At 40.1% G+C, this 16,661-nt stretch overlaps 1 protein-coding gene across 6 annotated transcripts in view; it reads left to right on the top strand.

Moving 5' to 3' along the window:
• The window catches only part of PTPRZ1 (protein tyrosine phosphatase receptor type Z1), a 109,578-nt gene that overhangs the window by 33,725 nt on the left and 59,192 nt on the right, over nucleotides 1-16,661 (top strand). For all 6 annotated transcript variants that reach the window (XM_083463194.1, XM_083463193.1, XM_083463192.1 and 3 more), the window contains exon 3: nucleotides 14,295-14,474. In XM_083463194.1, the coding sequence (XP_083319320.1) occupies nucleotides 14,295-14,474 (180 nt within the window). The remainder of the gene's footprint in view (nucleotides 1-14,294; nucleotides 14,475-16,661) is intronic.

The following is a 16,661-nucleotide window of genomic DNA, read 5'->3' as shown; positions in this document are numbered from 1 at the left end:
TAAGCTCCATTGAGACTTGCTTCTGCTTAAAAAAAAAAAAAACCATGCATAGGGTTGTGCTGTACCTCACAGATTTCATTTCAGATCAGTGAAGCATTTAATTCCCCCGTCTGCCAAACATCCCTGAAATAGTAGTTAAAATATGTTTTCAGTTGTCCACAGTTGTTAAATCATGAAGCAAATTAGGAAGTAGATGTCACTGTCCATTAATCTAATGAAAACTATGTAAGAATTCTAAGTAATGTAAGTGGATTCTATACTTGCAAACCAATGATCATCTTAAAAATACCCCTAGCTAGCAGAACAATGGTGGTAGGGGAACCCTGATAACTTTTCATCGTCTTTCAATTTAATTCTGTACAGCAATCCACAGTACTAATTACATTCTTGAATGCAACTTTAATCTTTCCTTCTGTCTCACAAAGTGTACCAGAAGCGTTTATTAGATTATCTTAGACTATAATTTGTTTTCAGTGTTTCCCTTTGTTATAAAACATTTATGTTCTCAGTAGAGAGTTCAGCAGCTTGCTTCCATATCCCAGAAAGCACAAACCATTTTGCTAGTGATATTCTGTACTTTACCTTTTCTAGGTATATATATATTTTTAGAAAATGTGAGAATACATTTTCTCACTTTTCCAATACAAAAGTGTTAATTGTAATATATTAGGAAATAGAAGCGTTAGGTGCTTTGGCTTCAAAGCTATTTATCTGACATATTGGACAAGAGACTTTTGTAGTTAAGTGATGCATAAATTATTTATTTAATCCTCACAAAGCACTTAATTTTGAGGAATGATGAATTTGTAAGGCAGCTGCAAAATCTTTTTATGCAACGTTATCACGTCTCAAGGCATAGTATAATCCAACTGAGAAGACGATTCACACATAGTAGGTTTTGAAACCATGATAGCACTTGCAGAAAAAATGATCTTGTAATAGTGCTACAAAAGTATGATAGGACACAGTTTTGGTAAAATGAATCTTATGTTTCTGCTCTTGACAATTTAGTCATAATTCTGAAGGAGCTATTTTAACAAAAATATGTAAGAGGAAATATAATAGAAACCAAAATAGCTTGAAGCAGAAAGAAAATGTACACTTAGTGTTGGTACAAGAGTTGAGGAGGCAAGGAAAGTAAGTATAAAAGGAGAATTCCTGGGTGCCAAGAGCCAAGATTGGGGCAAGTACTCTTTGGTGAGAACCTCAGCAGAGAATTAAAAACAAAAAATATGCAGCAAAGTAAAGCATGGAAATATAGGCTGTTAGACCTTTAAAATATCCACTTGTGTGTTCCAAAACTTCCCTCTTTCTCTAGAATAGGGAAAGACTACACTTTTTCTTGACAGAAAAATATCTACCTGCATTTATAAGGTGTTCTTATATGTAAGATGATGGTGATAATAATAATAATAATAATAATAATAATAATAATAATAAATAATAGTAATAAATTATTATTTATACCCTGCCCACCTGGCTGAGTTTCCCCAGCCACTCTGGGCGGCTCCCAATCGAGTGTTAAAAACAATACAGCATTAAATATTAAAAACTTCCGTAAACAGGGCTGCCTTCAGATGTCTTCTAAAAATAGGATAGTTGTTTATTTCCTTGACATCTGATGGGAGGGCGTTCCACAGGGCGGGAGCCACTCCCGAGAAGGCCCTCTGTCTAGTTCCCTGTAACCTGACTTCTCGCAATGAGGGAACCGCCAGAAGGCCTTTGGTGCTGGATCTCAGTGTTCGGGCTGAACGATGGGCGTGGAGACGCTCCATTTTCCTGTACTAGCAGCTGTGGAGTATTAGAATTTCTACTTAATTTAAAGACATTTTGTGCATGCATGTATGGAATATTGATGAAAGTTATGCTGCTAGTAGTGACACCACATTCTGGAACCACGTGTTTGTCTTAAAATGTGAAATTTCATTATGTAGCAAAAGGAAGCAGAGAAATTACATTAATTTCATGCTCTGTAGATACTAAGATAATGCTGATTACTTGCGCTGTCTGAGAAAGATGTTCAATAAGAATAACATCTCTGTCTGCTTTATCTCTTATTCTGTGGAACCATCATAACAAATGCTATGATGGAGAAAATGGAAATTTGTAGGTTAATGTGGAAATTGCACAACATGAAAAAACACATTCCAGTGCTATCTGCTTTTACAATTCTGACAAGCAGGGAATCGATTTGATTAACTGGCTTGGTTCTTTACCACTGTTGCTTGCTCAGTTGCCTCAAGCTATTTAATTAACAAATTTCCATTAGAGTATTGCAAAATCTCCATCCTTCCTGCAGTAAAACAGCCTTTTTCCTATTTTTTTAAACTTTTATGTGTTTTGAAGTTGACCTTTTTTACAAGTCTTTTCAGAGGAAATAACTCAATTAAAATATTTTTGTTCAATTTATTTTTGCTACATTTGCAAGTATTTGGAACATGCATTGTTTATTGTAATATTATATTAAATGCATTATGTAACTGTACTAATGACCGAAGAACTCAACAATAGCCATTGGCATCAATTTGGAAAGGACTGGACAGGAAAGGAAAGGACTGACTAACATTAGACTTAACAGATTTGCAGGTGGGTAATCCGTGTAAAAATAACAATTCAAGTTAAGAGTTTATTGTAAGCACCCATACTTGCAAGTTAGTTCCATTGAAACCATGAGGGCTTACTTACAAACAAATGTGTTTTAAGAGGGAGTTTTCATCTGGTACATCCATCATAGAATTGAGTAATGTGAATTACTTAGCAATTTTAAAAGATTAAGCAAGGCAGAATGAAGCATATTTCTTTTTTTAGAAAGAAGGTAGGGCAAAAAAGTTCTCCAATTTTGGGGGGGATAATTTTTTAAAAAATGTGTTACAAGAAAAGAGCAACAAAGCAAACAGATTAGCAAATGCTATTGCAGTATGTAGGTACATCTCTCTGTCGGTGGTGATATGCTAATTTTTCAACGGGTTTAGTTTTCACTACATTTCAGCAGGCACAACAATGATTGCGGAGGGGGGACACAAACTTATACTCTTTCCCGCCTCACCCACCTTGCTACATGTTACCAGCCTGTGTTGCACTGTCGGCACCATTTTTATTTTATTTTTTAATGTGAGAGGGTATCATAGTATTACATTGCCATGTAATGTGATTGCATCATTGTCTGATTTATCATGATTGTGCCACTGCGAGTAAACCAAGCCTTCCAATTATGCTCATTTTGCAATGGAGAGAAAGCAAGCATCCCAGTTCTGAAGCAAGTGAGCCAACCACCCCTGTTGGGTCACACCTTGCTGGTGCTTTTTGTTGCAGGCCACTGCTACATGGCAAGATTTTCTCTGTGATACTGACTTGACTAGCTGAGTGAGTGGAGATGTACATTCAGATTGCATTCTGATTTGCATCCCTCTAAATGTATGCAGATAACAGTTCAGGTCTATGGCATCCTGATTCATATCTCCAGCGACATTTGACTTAGAAGTCATCCCAGAACTGGCCCTACTAAACATGTTCCAAGATAATAATTAACCACTCACATCATAAAGAGCTCATAACCCACCTACTCTCAGCATCCAGAAACTTCATAACCAGACACTGGAGAGACCTGTCGGGAGTAAGCATGGACCAATGGTACCAAATTGTATGGGAAACGGCCTTACTAGAAAAGCTAACCAATAAACTGAAACTGACACAGGGACAAATAGAAGAGGACACCTTCATAAAGGCTCCCCTTTATCACATACGCAGCTCAACAAGACAACAAGAATCCACCAAAAGCATACAAATCAATCTGGCTAACCTGATTCAAAAATACGCCCACACTCAGGATAATAAGGAGGGAAAGAAATTGCTGAATTAATTAATTGAATTGGAACACAAAAAAGGGAGGTATGAGGAGGTCAGGGAAACAAGGTTATGAATGTAAGATATGGAAAGATTGATTTCTTATTTTTCCTTTTTTTTCTTTTTTCTCTAAGTGTACTTACTTTTTTATTCTGTATTTTTCTTGTATTTTTATTTTTGTCTTTTACTTTTGTATTTCTTGTTTTTATGTAATTCCTTTTTCTGAAACTTTAATAAATATTTTATAAAAAACAAAAAAACAAAAATACACCCACACACCCCTCACTGCAGCCAACCAAAGACAACCAACCACAACCTAGGCCACCCCCAACCTCTCTCACCACCAAGGAAACACAAGAAGCTAATAGTAAGAGAACCCATACAAGTAACGCCGACACAAAACCCCACACATACACTAAGTAGAAGAATAGAAACATAACATCGTTCTGCCCGGACACTGAGGTCCAGCGCCGAGGGCCTTCTGGCGGTTCCCTCATTGCGAGAAGCGAAGCTACAGGGAACCAGGCAGAGGGCCTTTTCGGTGGTGGCGCCCGCCCTGTGGAATGCCCTCCCATCGGATGTCAAGGTGATGGACAACTACCTGACATTCAGAAGACATCTTAAGGCGGCCCTATTCAGGGAAGCTTTTAATGTATGATATTTTAGTGTTTTTTGGTTTCTGTGGAAGCCGCCCAGAGTGGCTGGGGAAACCCAGCCAGATGGGCGGGGTACAAATAATAAATTATTATTAAATTATTATTATAACCACCCCACCCCACTCAACTTTCCCCTCCCTTTTCCCCCTTACTAACCTAACATTGTATATAACACTAATGTCTCACAACAAATGAAACTGAATTGTAGAAAACGCAACTTGAAAAAAGAGACAACGCACATGTTTTTGTACACTAAGAAATCTTTAATAAAAAATAATAATAAAAATAAAAACAGCTGCAGGCCAATGGCACTGGTGTATTTTCCACTTAATATTTATGCTTACAAAAAAAAAAAGTATTTAAAAAAAAACAACAACTATGCACAATTGGGTTGAGGCAAAGGAAAGATGGATTAATTGCCTTGACAATGGTGACGCATCTCTCTTCCTCCTAAGACCTGCAAGCATTTTTATTTTTACATTCTTTCAAAAGGAGTGTGTGTTTAAAAAATTCTTGTGGAAATGTTCACAAAACATGTGCCTCTTTGGCTCAATAGCCAAAGGTTTGTGTATATAAATTTTGGGTGATAGTTGTCAGGCTGATTTAAACAGAAGTATAGCAATGTAGAGGGTGGGGGGAATTAAAATGTCAGCAGACTTCTCTTGCGACTGCACTTCTGACTATTTATGTCAATCTGTTTTATAGTGAATTTCATGTTTTCAGAAGATGTGTGTCATTATGGAAACTCCCAGGGAGATCAGCAGCTATCATTTACTAGACATATGTCTAACCCGGCATTCGAGCATCATTATAACCTCCCTTGCCTTGTGTTCTGATTTATCGGAGAAAGAGAAGGAGTGCAAATCACCACTAGAGACCTGTTCTACTTGGGCTAATAAAATCCCAGCTCACTTGCAGTTGTTCCTAAAAATGTACAAGCGACTATCTTATTCCAGTCTCTAGCAGTGGGCCAGGTCTGAAATCCCAGGAGTAATAATAGTAATATGAAATAACACAACTGAGTTTTCACACTGAGTAATGTTAAAATTTATAAATAGAAATATGACTTTAATTCTTAAACTAGCAATCAATTAAGGCAAATGTTTTATTCTGAACTAGAGACTGCCACCATCTATTCTCGGGAGTCTGAACATTTTCCTTTTTTCAAAAAACATTCTATTATAAATATCAATACTTTACAAAACAATATACACTTAACATTACATTACATATATTACATACAAAACATACAACACATATCTCACCTTCACCACCCCTACCTACCAACCAACCAACCAACCAAGACACAAACATACTGTGATTATTGACTTCCAACCAGTCTCATTGTGTAATTTTGTCACTCATTAAATCTATGCACATTTCATATTGCTTATTTTGTTTATCTTTGTAATAATTTCGTCTTTTCTCTCTTCTATCTTCTCTATTCATTAGATTTCTGTTCTCATCCTGAGGTAAGGTTCTTAACCCAAGGTACTACTTCCAAGTTAGCAGAGTCTGTAACCAAATGTTTGTAACCTGAAGTGTTTGCAACCCAAAGTACCACTGTATCTGATCGGGGGTGGACTTTGGTAACACAGTGGTACCTCTAATTATGAACTTAATTTGTTCTGGACGTCCGTTCTTAACTTCCAAATGCTGTTAACTAGAGGTGTGCTTTTGCTGCCGCTGCACCGCTGGCACACAATTTCCATTCTCATCCTGGGGCAAAGTTCTCAACACGAGGTAACTCTTCCAGGTTAGCACAGTTTGTAACCTGAAGCATTTGTAACCTGAGGCGTTTAAATCAAGGTACCACTGTGTGGCACTCCCAAGTGGATGTTATCAATTACGGATCTTTTCAATTTTGCACCCCTTTGCCTTGGCACCCTGTGGGGTGGGGGAGATGAGAGCACCACCCTAAATCTGGCACTGATCTGATCTTATCTGATCGGCTTTCCATCAGGGAAATAATTGGTGGCTAGATGCACAGATTCTTAAGCATTTGCATAAGGTTAAAACAGCGGTTACATGCACATTTGTGTGCAGTATGTTATAATTGCGTTGTATTTTTTTAATTGGAAAGCGCTTATCTTTTTTAATTAAAAAGCTTTTCATATAAAGCAGGTAATGAAGATAGAGAGCTAATAGGTGTGTGGTGGCTGTCCAGTGTTTTTTTCTCTCACTCGGCACCACATGAATGACTCTGCTGGCTGGGAAGAAATGCAATGTTCTCCTGGCTCTTAGGGTTAATTCCCATAAGACTTACATGGCTGACTTGGAGAACAGGCAGGAAGGCACATAGATAAGACTTTCAGGGATGTGGAGGAGCTGCTCTACTACCATACAGATAACTCCTCTGCTGTGATAGAAAATGAGAGTCTCATGTTGGAAGAATATAATAGGCAAGAACATGAGAATGGCTTGCTGGGTCATGTCAATAGCCCAAGAAGGAGCTGAGTACAACAGCACTCTCCCCACTTGTGATTCCCAACAATTGGAGTGGAAGTAGAATGCAGCCATCATGACTAAGTAGCCATTGGCAACCCTATCCTCCACGAATTTGTCTAGATCTTCTTTTAAAGCATCCCAAATTGGTGCCCATCGCTGTTTCTTGTGGGTGTGGATGAACTACGTGCTGTGTGAACATGTATTTTCTTTTCTCTGTCCTGAACCTTCCTACATTCAGCTTCAATTGGTGTCCGTGAGTTCCAGAGCTATGAGAGAGGGAGAACAAAATGATCCCTTGAAGGGGACCTATTTTGAGGGTGATTAAATACCTTTCACACCAAGGATATTCTTTTAGGGCTTGAAAGTTTATCTTTGGTTTGAAAGGATGCCTGTGCTTTAAGGTTGTTGCAATGATGGGCATGAATTCTGGTTTGTGTTCTGGTGAATGGACCTGAGACAGGCATAGGCTCCCTCAGTTGGTGTTCGAACCTTCTTGTCCTACTTCCCTAGACCCTAAGCACCTTACATCTTCACATCTCTCTGTGTCCCAGAACCCCTGGCAGGAAACTAAAGCGCTGCACATTTAATCGGGGAGCATCCATTTCTTTTCTTTTTTTAGCTACCATCTGCCTGTTCCTAAATAAATTATTTTTATGATTATGTTGTAGACTAGCACATTCTCCAAATTACAGAGCAATTGAAATGAAATGTTGAGTGCTAACAAAATGGGTGGTAGACTTGGTGCTATAAAGGGTGTGTGTGTCTAAGGAATAGCTCAAATGATTTGGAAACCAGGTTAATCTCAGAATAAGCTGAGCTCAAATCCTGGTGAAATGGATAAGTGGTTCTGGAGGCACAGGTAGCCTCAGTGACTGGAAGTGCCTTTTCCCGGCTGCAACTGGTGCAAAAGTGATGCAAAGGTCATTCCATGGATGAGGAGAGCATGGCCACAGAGGTTCAGGCATTGGTGTCTTCAAGATTGGATTGCTGCAATGCATCCCCTTATGCTTGATTTGGAAGCAGCAGTTATTGCAAAATGCTGCAGCCTGATTTCTGACAGAAGTCACACCCTGTCAGCATATAACACATCTGCATAGATTTCTGCACTTAGATTGCCCATTTGCTACCTGGGCAGGTTCAAGATGTTACAGTTAGTATTAAAAGAAACACCCTCAATGTATTGGGACCAGTTTACCTGCAGGATTTTCCTAGCCTATATGCATCCCCTCAACCACTTCAACCTATGGAACTGACACAAGTACAGGTGCCACATATAACTTGTTCCACGCTTTTAGGAAATCAATCTTTTTAGTGTGGCAGCACCTTCACTTGGGTTCTCCCTGCCTACTGACATTGGGCAGGTGCCTTCACTGTATTCTTTTTGATGCCTGCTTAAAACATTTTTGCTTATTCAAGCCTATCCAGGCATGTAGAACGTACAGCAGTCAGAAGTTTAAAAAGAAATTCAAAGTTAGAAAGATATAACTACTGTTGCTTTTACTCTTCTTGAATGTTTCAAAGTTTCTCTTTTTATTGGTTATTTTATATTTTTGAAGCTGTTCAGAGGTTTTCTTACAACCATATTAGATAAATCAGGTTTCGGGTTGTGTACAATGAACAAGTGAAGTACTTTTCATTATTCCAACCCATGAGTATAGCCAAGTGAGCTTTGTAAATTCACAACTTAGATTCAGGGCAGTGGAGCCAAAGAAAAGGTTGTGAAGAGGAGTTGGATATTCCTTATTTGTTTAAACCAAGCAACATTTTAATTATTCAATTTATCATTCAAATTTGCATTTTAGACATAACATGTTGCTATGATTTGTATGCTGCATTAATGGCAATAAAAATAGTTAGATCAGTCTATTTCTGCTTTAATGCATATGATTGTGATAGTTTTAGCTATTTGTTATGGTTGCGCAAATAATGGAGGAAAATACTATACTTTGTTTATCTAGATGCTCAGTTCTGCCAGCTGCTGCGACAGTCAGAAGTAGGGATTTATTTAATTTTTTAAGTATTTCAACTGCTGTTCATGCTTCCTGGCATATGCACCACTTGATTAATTCATCATAGCTGGAAGTCTTAGCTCTTTCATGAGTAGCACCTTTTGAAACACTTTCCTTTCATCCTTCCTGGAATTTGGTGACAGTATGCAAAGATCAGCAGTTCTGTCGTATGCTGCAGGGCAACAGAAAGACTTTGTGCTTTTCCATTAGTCATTAGTCTTGCCCGCTTTGAAATCTGAATATTCTGAAATTGTGCTAGCTTCTCTGTTAGATACAAAATTGCATATTGATGCGCCTGGCCACCTTTTCATCCTTTCTGTTCATAGTTTTGTTGGGGTTTTTTTTGCAAATGAATTGCTTCTCATCTCTTTTTCCAGCTGAATCAATGCAGCTCTCCATGTGTTGCCTTTCTGTGCATGTGTTACTATTTTCTGTGCATGTACATGAGCAAATGATTTGGAGTGCTCAGATATCTTCTTTTGGAGTGGTTTAAACTGTGCTTTCCTTGAAGTTCCATTGTACTCAACAGAAGTTGCACACCATTAAACTGAAACATTGTGTTTTCAGTGTTCCTAAATGCTTTCCTTTGGAGCCGCCAAAACAACTTCTCGGTTTTCTTCCTGAGCACCTTCTTCAGACTGACCTTAGGAGCCAATCCTTACCTCCTTTCACTCTGAATAGCTCAAATGAGCAGAAAGGGTGAGAAGACTCCTTTCTCAATAGCTAAAAAGCTGCCCCTTTGTGCTGTTTGGGCTCCTCCAGGATGCAGGAGACAGGCACCTTGGAGAAATAGTAGCAGGCATTTTGCCTCCTGTAACCCCAGACCACTACACCTCTGGGGCAGGCAAGGCAGGCAGCCACTAGTCTCCTATCACAAGTACACACCCCAAACCTCTGTTGTCTTCATTCCAGGTAACACTAATTCTTCCCTGTGCCTCTTTTCCTGGAACTATGAGGCATGGAACAATTGCCACAGAAAAGAGGAGTGAACATTACATTTTGTTGGAAAGGTCTGGGGCCCTGCCTTGTAGCCAACAGCAATCTGAAGACAAAATAGTGAAGAGAAAAATTAATCCCTAAATGAATGGTGCAACAAGACTTTTTAAAGTGTTGGTCCTTGCTGGGAGGGTGATCAGTTCAGGTAGTGAAATGAGCAAACTTAGTTCAGAATTGTCCCTGGCACAATCTTAGCTGCCAATGATGTAGAGCATAAAGTGGGGTTGATGTTTGACATAGAAGTTTGGCATGTTGGCAACAAGTAGCTGTTTTCAGTCTTTCTATAACTTATTAACATGCCTCAATGACATTTTTAATGACCCTTTTAACATGGTTTCACTTCCAAATACTAACCAGGTCTGACCCTACTTAGCTTCTGAAATCAGACTAGGTTGGGCGTGTTCAGGGTAGTATGGCCATAGACCCCTTTCAACATTGCTGAAATAAACTTAATTGCTTATTTAATCAATATATATTTATTGCACAGTAAAAAGCGCTATTTTAAAAATCCAGATCTACAGTATAGTCAACTCACTTCAAAAAAACATTAAAACAGCAAGCAATAATTATCACTTCTCCAATCTAATAGCTCATCATTCAGAACTTATGGCTGAATCTTAGCTTTGACCAATGTTATATTTATGTCACTCTTCAAAAGAGCAGCATGATTTTTTCTGACCAATTGACTGTTCACAATGATCTGGAATCTTTAATTAGTGACAGCTGGATTTATTTCTCAGTTGAGGTTAAAGGTAAGAGATGCTGAAATGCTATATCCAACTTAAAATTTTCTGTTTTAATTTTAAAGATGGAATATGGCTACTGATATAATAGTTTTGAACTGCAGTGGTACTTCAGTGCACTTATAACCTAAGGACACAATCTGGAATGTAATAAATCATAGTTTAAGCCCATAAAAATGAATGGGATTTGGCAAACTAGAATATTTTATTATTTCCTAAATAGTAACTGTTTCTTGTGTTATTTGTTCCATAGTAATTTGACTTCGTTGGTTTTTTTTACCATTTTTGTTTTAATAGTAACAACTTTGCTGGGGTTTTGGGTCAGTTACCCACAGTCTGTGGATAGCAGCATTCCCTTCCCCTCCATCCTGTTCCTTGTCCCTCACTCTCAGACCACTGAGGGTCCTTTACCTTCAAAGTGCTTCTAAATATTTATTGAAAGCTGCAAGGTAATTTCAGCAAAGTACCGTATCTATTGAAATGCATATAGGAAATAAAGTACGGCACACTATCAAGAGTGCCTGCTGAAATAAGACAGTCCTTGCCTGCGAGCAGAAGGACAGCAAGGAGGAAGCCAGAGAAGCCCCTCTAGGAAAGGAGTTCCAATGCCTGAAAGCAGCCACCAAGAAGGCCCTCCACTGCGTCCCCACCAAACATGCATGTCACGGTCTGGATCACAGGCGATTGAAGTCCCTGCAGGGGATGTCAGGACCAGGGGCAAGATGGCGGGGTGGGAGCAGGAACGGGGGACCAGAAGCCAGGAGTCAGGAAGCCAAAAGTCCAAGGGTCAGAGAGCCGGGAGTCAAGAAGCCAAGGGTCAGGAAGCAAGGAGTCACAAAATCAGGGGTCCGAGGATCAAGAAGCAAGGAGTCAAGAAGCCAAGGATCAGGAAGCAAGAAGCCAAACACAGCAAGGCAGGAAGCATGTTGCTGTGGCAAAGAGCTGAAGGGAAATGCTGACCTTATACCCCTTCCCAGCTCTTGCCACCAGGTGCTGTGAGTTACGAATCAGCCTCACCTGTGAGGCTGCTCCTTGCCTCTTCAGAACAAACTTAGGAAGGCCCTAGTCCTGCAAAGTTCTATTGGTCACAGGGCCAGGCTCCTGCACACACCCCTGACAATGCATGTGAAGGTGGTAGGACTGAGAGAAGGGCCTCCTCCAACGATCTCAGAGTCTTGGCAGGTTTTCATGGAAGTATATGGTCCTTCCAATAGCCTGGGACTAAGCCAAATAGATTCACAACCAGCGTTTTGTATTGTGCCCAGAAACAGACTGGTAGCCAGAGAAGCTGTTGTAACAAGGGAGTTGTGTGCTCTATGCAACCAGTGTTGGCCAACAGATTTTCAAAGGGATGTCACTGAGGAATAAGCACAGCTGGTGAACTAGCTTTAACTATACAAATGTGCTCTTGGCCACTGCAGAAACCCGAGTATCTAGGTTCAGGGCAGAATCCTGGAGCACACCGAAACGGCAAACCTCTGGCTTTTCACAAGGAGTGTAACTCCACCCAGCACAGGTTCTGCCTTTCAACTGACCTGTAGCACTTTGGTTTTGTCTGGATTGAGTTTCAGTTTGTTGTGCTGGGCCTGGGGGTAACCCGAGAACAGCAGTCCAGGTTCTGTCCAGAATCCATAGGTTCCACTAGGAGTCAGTCCAACAGGGTGAAGGCAGGGCATGAGGTAGGAAACCAGGCAAGGACAGGGACAGGATCTCAGGCAGGGTCTGGCATATAGCAATGTTGCTTCCGCAACCTGGGGCGGGATCCGACAGCCTTTTATCTTTGTCGGAGTAACAGCTGGTCCTGATCCCCCGGCGACTCACCTCCCTGTTTCACCCGAAGGCAAGCACTCCTCCTGCGAGTACTCAGGTCTCTCCTTCTCTCAGACCTTAGTCTCTGCATCTCAGGAGACGTCGGTGGGTTACTAGACCCAGAGGCCGCCTCAGCCTCTCCTAACCCAACTGGTAGTGGAGCAGCTGTAAGTGATTGCCCAGAAGACAACGAGGTAATCCCCACATCTGGAGCCAGGGCAGGCTCAGGCCCCTGACTTGGCCCAGCTGCTGCTTGTTGCAGGGGAACCTGTGCAAACTAGGACTCTTCAGGATCAGGCCCCAGACTTAGTTCAGATGATGCCTGAGGCAAAGGATCTGGTGCAGACTCCTCTGGTTCCGAGTCTGAGCCCGAGTCCTAGGCCATCACATTTGTTCAGCCTCATGCAGATGACAGGCACTTGTTTAGAACTGAGACAGCTTTCTTGGATTTAACTGGAAAGGAGAAATATTGTGTCTGGCAAGGAAAAGCTGTGGCTTGTTGGAGGGTGAATGATAACCAGCTACAATAGGAAAGGTACTGACTAGAACAGGCATGGCCTAACTTGGCCCTCCAGATGTTTTGGGACTACAATTCCCATCATCCCTAGCTAACAGGACCAGTTGTCAGGGATGATAGAAATTGTAGTCTCCAAACATCTGGAGGGTGAAGTTTGGCCGTGCCTGGACCAGAAGGACAGCTGGGGGCACTTGTATGAATCATTCAAACCAGATATCGGTAACAGTACAGAAAGGCTCCTGCCTTATTACAAAGCTAATATCTGCAACATCAGAGTCTTTTTCAGCAATATAGAGATAATTGGTTCTAATGAGCAGTGTAAATTTTAGGCAATCAACCCATGTGAGATTGACCATTCCCTTCCATAAAGTGCAAATTTCATTTCACAAAAGAGAAGGAATGTGTTTCCTTAAATTGGTTGCTGACAGATTACCATTTTCACATGGAGATGTGTGAGCAGTTATTTGCAGGAGTTGTGGATATTTTCTTGAAGCTATTATAAACATTCGGACTGATACATTTAGCCAAATAACAGCTCTTATCCCTGCATCAATGCTATTACCATGGATGCAGTGACTGCAGAAAGCCATGTTAAGCCATGTTACCCCACAACAAACATTCCTCCCCCCCCTTTTCATTTTTTGCCATTTAAGACATTTGAAAAAGACACACGGTGTAACACCATATGCAACATTCACAAAACTCTTGTCATTTTTGTGTTTTTATATTGTAAAACTCCCTGCAATCCTCGGATGAATGGCAGAATGATGATAATTATGATGATGGTGTTCGGAGGTGTTTCAAAATTAAAATATTCCTATTGGAAACCTGGGGCCGAAGCCCTGTACTCTCAGCAAGTAAATCTGAAAGAAATCCCACAGAACTCCTAATTAGCTGTTACCATTCCAGATGTTCATTTGCATGCCTGTCTTGAACCACAAGTCAACCTGCAGAATTAAAGGCAGAAACAAGGAGTTCAAGCATTCTAGGCTAGAAGCTCTTCGTGTTAGCTTCACACATGAAGCACGTTTTTGATGCGGTAGAGCATTCATATGTGCTATTCTACCACAGATGCTTTGAGATGATTGAGCCTTGTAAGGCTCTTATGCACTGAATAGGGGATAAAATTGGTCTATAATGTAACTAGGTTTTCCTGAATGGGCATTGATGCACAATGTATTGTAAACAGTGATATGTTGTTGCTTTCATATAAAACCCAGTGCTTTCATACAAGTTTATTTAGATTGCTTACCTGTATTGTTTTGATGTTTAGGAGCATTAAATCAAACAAACTGGGGGAAGAAACATCCAGCTTGCAATGGTGCCAAGCAATCGCCTATTAATATTGATGAGGATCTAACTCGAGTAAATGTGAATCTTAAGGAGCTGAAATTCCAAGGCTGGGAAAAAGAATCAGCAGAAGAAACTTTAATCTACAATACAGGCAAAACAGGTACAAATTTCACATCTCCTTTTTTTGATTTATTTAATGTTTTGATTTAACCTTTTGCACTTAAGTATTTTAAAACCTCTTGTTTCGTTTTCTTTCTTTTAATCATCTTCAAGTTTGGGTTTTTGCAATTACGAGGAAGACAGCTGGCAGTAAGATTCAAGCATCAAGTCAAGAGGACTCAAAGGGAAATTATATGCATTGACAAAAATAGCCCTAGAAATAGCATAATTACTGTAATCCATTAATGCGTGCTTACTGAAAATAAAGATTTAAGTATTTTCCACATAATAATTATTGACTGTTAATACCTACACTTGACATGCTGCTATGCTAATGTTTTCACAACTACACAGCTAGTGTTTTCAAAGAGCAATTTATAAAGGCTATTATGTTTGAGCAATCATTTTATAAGAACCCCTCACTTATGTGTAGGACTGGAATTTCAAAGAGAAGCCATTACTAATTGAGCAGCTGCTGCCAGCTACAAAGGTTTACACATAGGTTTACTATGGAAAAGCGCTAGTGAACCACCTGAATCGAGATCTGGAGGAGGCTGTCTACTGCAGTTTGCTGTTTGTCTGAATGTGCAGTGTATCATTCCTCTAGATTTTCCAGGAGAGTTGTGATATCTTGCACAGTCTTGGATATAAATAAATTTCCCTGCATGCTATATAAAGGGGGCTTTGAACTGTTTCTCAGGCAGCAATTTCCATGCTGCATTACCTGATAACACATCACATTGGAAACTGAAAGGTATTTCCAAAACAATTTGTAGAATGCCATTGGGGTTCTGTTGATCAAAGGACAAAAATCGAAAGTCCTCCTGGGCATGCTTCAGCTATTGGGTGCACCAAAAAATATCTCTTGATCCCAGACACAGAATTCCTTACATTTATGTTAATACTGCTTTTAATAGTTAAACTTTGGATAGATTGACTCAATGTATTTAAGGCACATCCACCACACATTTAAAGCACATGACTTTCCCCAAAGCTTCCTGCAATTTGTTAAGGTTGACTAGAAAGTCTAGCTCTGTGAGTTCCTCATATTCTTTGGGGGAAGTCATGTGCTTTGGATGCACTTTGAATGTATAGTCATACCTTGGATCTCAAATGCCTTGGTTCCCGAACAAATCGGCTCCCTAACAATCGAAACCTGGAAGTGAGTGTTTTCAAATGGTTTTCAAACGTTCTTTTGGAACCCGAACATCCATTGCAGGTTCTGCAGGTTCCGAATGGCAGCAGGAGCTTCCTGCAGCCAATCAGAAGCCGCATTTTAGTTTCCAAACGTTTTGGAAGTCGAACGGACTTCCAGAACGGATTCTGTTCGACTTCCAAGGTACGATAGTATGTTGGTGATCTGTCCGCATTTTACAATGCTAAATTGTTTTCTCTTCCATCCTACAAGAATACTATGTGATACTATATAACTATGAAACAGTGGCATTTGGATTGTTTTTCCTCTTAGAGGGATTTCCAAACAACTTTTGAAAGAAACAATAAATTTGTGCTGTTGCTCATATTTATATTTGCTGGTGGGTGAAATATTCTTGAGATCTCCTTTAGTTTTCCATTTGAGAGCTCAAAATAGTTAGAAAGAACCAGTAAAAGAACCAGAACCAGTAAAGCAAAGGATTGCACTCATGTAGATACCAGCATTCCTGTTTCAGTGCACAGGGAAAGTCTGTATGTGGTGCATGATCACACAGGCATTTCTTTGGTGATGGAAAGGATGAAAGGAAAATTATTGCTCTACCTTCAGCTTCATCTTAAGACTCTTGGTCCATCATCAAGCTGTTAGCACTAGAATTCTGTAATTACAGCAATGAATTTTCTCATTCTGCCTCCTGGAGATGCTAGAATATTCACAGTCCACAATAGAATCAACATTTATTAGGTTCGATCAAGGCAAGCAAGGTGGTCCTAACAATGTCGACTTATAATTAAATCATATTGAATTCAATGGAGCTTACTCCCAGGTAAAGTGGGGTTTGCAGCCTAAGTTAGTTGAACTTAGCTCTCATTGCATCCATGGAATATATTGAAAATGACTTTAAGCGCAATCCAATTCTTGGCTACTGTCTGGCAGGAACTGAGAGCAGCAGGGACTACCACAATGTTCCCACCACACGTCTACTGGGGCAGAAAGTTGGGAAGCAGGAAATAGCTTCACTGGCTTGGAGCTGGT

The sequence above is a fragment of the Podarcis liolepis genome, assembly GCF_965112155.1.
Source record: "Podarcis liolepis genome assembly, chromosome: 10".
NCBI classification, from domain to species: Eukaryota; Metazoa; Chordata; class Lepidosauria; order Squamata; family Lacertidae; genus Podarcis; species Podarcis liolepis.
The sequence above is the reverse complement of the archived record's forward strand: the minus strand, read 5'-3'. Positions and strand labels throughout refer to the sequence as shown.